Source organism: Triplophysa dalaica, chromosome 3 (genome assembly GCF_015846415.1).
Source record: "Triplophysa dalaica isolate WHDGS20190420 chromosome 3, ASM1584641v1, whole genome shotgun sequence".
Lineage (NCBI taxonomy): Eukaryota > Metazoa > Chordata > Actinopteri > Cypriniformes > Nemacheilidae > Triplophysa > Triplophysa dalaica.
Genome location: NC_079544.1, coordinates 16,667,762 through 16,673,991, shown reverse-complemented (window position 1 = coordinate 16,673,991; position 6,230 = coordinate 16,667,762). Strand labels below are relative to the sequence as shown.

The 6,230-nt window shown below is 34.3% G+C and overlaps 1 protein-coding gene across 1 annotated transcript; it reads right to left on the bottom strand.

Moving 5' to 3' along the window:
* Positions 1–2,914: 2,914 nt before the first annotated feature.
* LOC130417477 (atypical chemokine receptor 2) lies at positions 2,915–4,785 on the bottom strand. Its single transcript, XM_056743051.1, has 2 exons — positions 3,782–4,785; positions 2,915–3,667 (listed from the first exon to the last, which is right to left on the bottom strand). The coding sequence occupies exons 1-2, from the start codon at positions 4,565–4,567 to the stop codon at positions 3,485–3,487; spliced, it is 969 nt and encodes a 322-aa protein (XP_056599029.1). The 5' UTR covers positions 4,568–4,785; the 3' UTR covers positions 2,915–3,484.
* Between the last annotated feature and the right edge of the window lie 1,445 nt (positions 4,786–6,230).

The following is a 6,230-nucleotide window of genomic DNA, read 5'->3' as shown; positions in this document are numbered from 1 at the left end:
TTTTAATTCCTTTTTCTTGGCAGTAGAGTTTATGCTCCACCCCCGTGGATAACATGACACATGGTCAGGAAATTACTCAGAATTGAGGTAAAGTTGTGTTTGTTACTGCAGAGGTCAGTTTACCATGGAGACGCTGTAGGCGGATTTGCTCACTTTTCTAAATAAATCAAGACTTAAATTAAAATCGTAATAGTTGCAAATGCAATGCAGTCAAAAGTTTGGACACCCCTTCGCAAGTTTTATTATAGGCCTAAGTATATTTCTCACATTCTTTTTCTAATTATATTAAACAAAAATACATTTTTGAAGTAACTGTAATTTGAAGACATTTTTGTGCTTTGTATTTTTTACTCCTATTTCATACTTTTGCTGTTGATGTGGAGACTCACAGCTCATGCGGAAAGTTCAGAATACTCTGTTTAATGTTCACTGAGTGTAGTTTAACCCTTCTTCTATTCTACAGGTAATTCAGGGTGGTGATTTTTTGTCAAGGAGGGAAAGGATCAAGGCTATTCTTATCACTGAGATAACAGAAATGTAATTGCAGTGGATAGACATGTTTTGGATGGTGCAATAAAGGTTACCTTGATTCATTGCCCATTGCCAAATGACTGTCCCCTATTAAGGTCCTTTCAATAGCTATTCTTGTATAAAAATATAAAAATAATATGTAACATTATCAAAATATTTGAATGTTATTTATAAGTTAGTAACTATCCTCCTACAGTCTGCACCCTTTTACTCATGTATGCATTTTTCAGTAGTTAAGCTGCTTGATACACTTAACTCTTTAATTACAGTTTCACGAATGCCCCTTAGATTCACAGTCTGTCTATATAAAGATTAACTGTGGTGCTTTGTCACGTCAAACGTGGCGTTTGTTTTCCATGTGCATGTTCATGTTTCATGTTATTTTTATTGAAATTTTTGTAATGAAATTCAGCAGAAGGAAAAAAACTTATGTGCAATATTTTTTTCAACAGCATATTGTGCTCCTGAGAAAGCTGAGAAACAAAAATAAAAATTTCAGTTCTGTATTTCAGTTTATTAGAAATCAAATATCAAGTGAGTCACCAACAGACATTTACAAATATAGACACACAATATACCACCCGACTGATTTATGTACCAGTATACACTAGAAATAACATTCATGGCGGTTAATGGTGTAATTGTATAATTGACAGTGTATCCAGAATATAAACAGAGTATAAACAGGATAAGGTAACATTTAACTTAAAGGGGCAGTATATAAACAACATGTTGTTAAAGAGTCTGACGTTGCATCAAATAAGTTCAACCGTATAGTGTAATGTGTTTTTCGAGATGTAAGGAGGACACAAGTTTACAAAAGAAGTGGAGGGGTTATTTATCATACTGTAGACCAAATATAATTGCCACAATCTTGTGTTTTTTTTGTGTAATAGCATGATGTAGATTTAAGATTCTGGTCATAAATAGACATCTCATGTACTGTTTTTTCTAGACTATACTATGTATATAAAAGCTATAATGTAATTGGTTTAAATTAGCACAGAAAATTTTCATATTTTACCCAACCATGGATAAAACAAAGCAGCATATTTAGAGCATTTACACTTTACAAATAAAGCATTTCAGTTGCTGCTAAAGTCCTTAATGATTGCAACCATGAGATCTCACAAGTTTTATTGGATAAAGATGATAAACCATATATTGTAGGTTCACAGATTGTTGTCACTTTACGTCCGCCTGTGACCTCAAACTCTCTCCTTAAGATAGAGTAGATCATTCAAGACCATTCGTAGACTTGACTTTTATCTAAATTGTTACAGTTATCTTGTTTATGTACTGTATAACCTTTTAAGAGCACAGTTTTGACTAATTTCAAAAGAACTTGTCATATTTTATGGAAAACAATAGATTTTCCTACATTTAGCTAAGGTTTACAATGTGTTACACTTAAAACATCTATTTACCTTAAATTGTATGATTTGCTGATAAGAGATGTCTGTTAATGTCTCTTAATGAAGTATAACGTCATTCTAGTGACATAAAAGTAACATATACAGTGGAAATAACAGTCCTTCACATCACTTGAGCAGAGGAAAAGTCATGTACACATGATGTAAACAGGATATTCAAAGGATGTAGAAATTGAACTTTTAAAGAGCTGCATAAACAAAACTGTGGACTTAAGACCGTTTTTTAGAATGGAAGCTGTATTTGTTGTGAGTGAGCGAGCGAGCTAGCTGTTATACTAGTAAAAAATGCAATTTAAGTAGTGAGTCGTTGTTGTTCATATGCAGGTGTACATCTTTCTAAACAAATTTGTGTGAATTTTTGCATTAAACTGTGTTTAAACATAAATTCAAATTGAGTAAACTAATAACCAGGAGCTGTAATTTTTATTTTATTGTTTGATTGCAGTTCTAACAAAACAATTTTAAATCCTGTAGGTAAAGGGTCAAGGCTACAGTAATCTTTATGATAAGAAGCCTGTACAAACCTCTGTGAACTGATTACTTACAGCAGATCCTAAAGTCAACAGATGTTCTCTACGTTGTATAAAAATAAGTGAAATATTAATTTTAGAACACTTCTGGTATAGTACATAAAACAACATTTTTGATCTTTACACCAAACTTTTGGAACATGTTCCAAAGCCTGCACTCTAACAACATTCCACAGGATGTGGTTTTAAACATCTGGCAAATCACATGGGTATTGTTTCGTTTTAGTTAGTCTAGAAAAACTCTTCAGAGGGTTTACAAAAAATAAACAGTCCTGAAAATGTTACCATTATTTGTCTGTGGGTTTACTTGTAAGGTGGTGCCATACAGTAATGACCCAAAGAGGTATCTTACTGGAAGTACAAATGGTGCAATAATCCAGGGGAAATAACAACTTCAGGAATAAGAACTATGCTGCCATCTCCTGGCCAAAATATGTATTTATTCAAAGTACATTTTCTTAAGTTAAATAAAGATCATTGCCAAAAAATACAATAGTGCTTGTAAATGTTTTCTTGTACTTTGGTCAGTTGATATGCAATGCTAAGTATGAATGCATATGCACACAATTTTAAACAAATCCAAGATTTTTTTAAAAAGAAAACCATTTATTTACAAGCATAGATATACTTTTGTAAAAAATACTGTGGTACAGTTTGCACACGCAATCGTTTAGCTATTTTGTTGTCCGAAAACATAATTAGATATAGCACTGTCTTTGTCCTTCATTTTTGGTAAATCATATATGAGTAACTGATTTTTATTTATAAAACTCAATCCTCAACAACAAATTTCATTGTAAACTCGCATGCAAATACAAAAGTTGGACACAATCTGCTTCCACATATATACTGGATAAAATATATTTTATGTATATATATCATTTATATAACTACAACATCAAGATGATATGAAAAATGAATCAGCAAAGTTTTATATAGTGAAAAATGGTAAAACTAAAATATAGAAGACAAAATAAATGTATCAGGCTTTTATGTTGCCTCAGGTATGAGGATACCAGGGCGCTCTGCCCAGGAGTTGTTGCGGTCACGGGCTTGAAATCGCTGAACTGACCTCAGTTCAAAAGCTCCATTTTGACTTGATGAACTATCGGATTCTTCTAGCAAATACTCCCTAGTGGTGCTGCATGTACCTTTTAGTCGTCTCCTGATTTTCTTGTTTAAAAGAACATACAAAAGAGGATTTACAATTACGTGCAAAAATGCAATGCATTCCGTCACCTGAATGGCAACGTCAAAGTGGATGTTAATGGTACATGCATAAAATACTTGAAGGTCTTGCAGAGTATGCAGAAAAATGACAACGCTGTAGGGGAACCAGAGGAGAAAAAACACGATAGTAAATCCAGCTTCAAATTTGGCAGGCACGTGTCTCTGGAAAGTGGTCCTCTCGCTGGCAAAACAATGAAGTCTGATGGAACAAAACAGAAGCACTAGGAATGGTATGACGAAGCCAAGAAAGTTCATCTGAAATCTCACATAGATTTTCCAGGCAGCTTTATTACCGAAGTGATATGTGCATATGTTTTGCTTATCAAACTCATGAGTCTCCACAAAATGAGCATGAACGCTTGCAGCCAAAGCTGAAATAAGCCACACCAAAATGCACATGATAGTGTTCCTCTTCGGACTTCTGAACATCTTAATATCGTACATCACATTGTCTAAAAATCTCTGCAAGCCCAGGCTAGCGACAAAGAGATTGCTGCTATACAAACTGACCGTATAGACCAATGTTACAGCTTTACAGCTATCATAACCAAAGATCCATTCACCACTGGCATACACTGCCCAGAATGGAAGTGTGAATGTAAAAGCAATATCCGAAATGACCATGTTCGCTGGAAACACTTTCCTTAGAGCTTTGTACTTTATGAAAATGATTAAAAGAGTTAAATTAGCAACGACACTCAGTATGCAGGTGATGGAGTAGAATACAGGTAGAAAGGCATTGCTGAACTCCCTGATATGCGTTTTCTTGCAAGGTTCAAATTCCTCAAGTCCCACTGCATTGTAGTAGTCCTCATAGGTGCTGTATGGAGTTATGACTTCCATGGTTCAAAAAGAGTTTGAGATTTTTTGTTATTAAAGCAAAAAAATATTATCTTCTCTTAAGAATGTTCTTCCAAACCAGCACGACACTATGAGGCTAAATATGTTCCATAAGCTTATATTGTGTTCAGGGAACTCCCAGTGAGGGTAATTAGGAAACGCAGAACAAATAGCTACTCTCAGAATCATGGAAAATATTAGAATGCTAAACACATCTTGCTCTTTTGCCTCAAAAACAATGACTTAAAGGAGGAGTGCTGTATGAAAGAATTTGAAGCTGTCGGCACAGCAGAGGAAATAGGATCACAAATCGCTGGGAGGAGCAGGAAAACATCAAATTGAGGATATAAATTCACATCCTTTTCATATCTGAGTGAGATGTTTATATTTCAGGAAATGTAGCAGACTTACTGAGAATTAATTAACCTAATTAACTGAGGATTTATGAGCTGCTCTATCTTTAACATGCTCAATAGGAAATGCCAGTGGCGTTGCTAGGCCCTTTTCAGGGGAGCTAAAGCCCCGAGGAGGGTCTGGCTGCAGACCAGATGCACTCTCAGGCCAGATGCACTGTCAGCGGCGCATGCGCACTCCGACACATGCAGTCTCAGCCGCGCATGCGCACTCAGACAAACGCACTGTCAGACATGTGTGTGAATTAAATGCACCTACAGGCCAATTATTTTATTAAATATTCAATTTATTTATTTATTTATTCTCATACAAGATTAAGTCGAAGTAAAAGTGTTATTATGAATTATTTGACAAATATAATCGAAAATGTTCTTTAACATTATCAGACGAATGTTGTAAGTATATTGATTTCATTCATACAGTATTAGATAGATGTAAAGTATCGTTTCAATATATAAGATAAAGTTTTCGAAACCTAACTTAATCCTTATAATCAATGGTAGATATATCGCATCTATGATACTTGGTTAACGATACATGTTCTTCATACAGTAATTTATTGAAGAACTAACGTTATCTAAATTAACCTGCACTTTATAGTTATTTTTTAATGTGTTTCTCAAAATTATTTAATATGATGTTGAAATCTATCAAATATAGTGATGTAACGATTCACTCAGCTCACGATGCGATTTATTCAAGATTTATTTTTACAAAATGAACAACTTCCCTTGTATTATTTCTAAAATGCTTCACGTTTCTTTGTATAATAAATTATGTTTTATTTCAAACAACAAAACTAACCTGCAATTTTAAAACAAATGAATATTAGAACAATTATTTTATATAAACAAAGGTTTTATTTAGTCATGTATTTTCATTATTAGTGTAGATGCTCATTAATGTATTTCAGCTATAATTATAATAAATACCTGGCCTTGAACCGAACCACCAGTATTCACGGTACTCTTAAAAAGCAGTAACCTTAAAAAAAATTAATAGAATCTTACAGTTCACTTCGTGAAATACGTTAGAGCGTGCATGTGACGAGTACGCATGCGCGTCTGACAGTGCATGTGACGGGTACGCATGCGCGGCTGACAGTGCATGTGTCTGACAGTGCATCTCGTCTGCAGCCAGATGCTATTGAAAGCCCCCCCTAAAGTTCTAGCTCAGCCCCCCCCCTAAAATATTGTGTGTAATGTAATCTGTACAAGAATTCGAGATCGCTTTATAGTCCTCTTTAAACTCT

Bases quoted from the DNA above. Each gene is read 5' to 3' on its own strand.
- LOC130417477 (XM_056743051.1), bottom strand. From the start codon at position 4,567: ATGGAAGTCATAACTCCATACAGCACCTATGAGGACTACTACAATGCA. The intron at 3,668-3,781 runs GTATTTTATGCA...CTTTTAAACAAG, and splicing joins ATACTCTGCAAGACCTTCAA to AAAATCAGGAGACGACTAAA.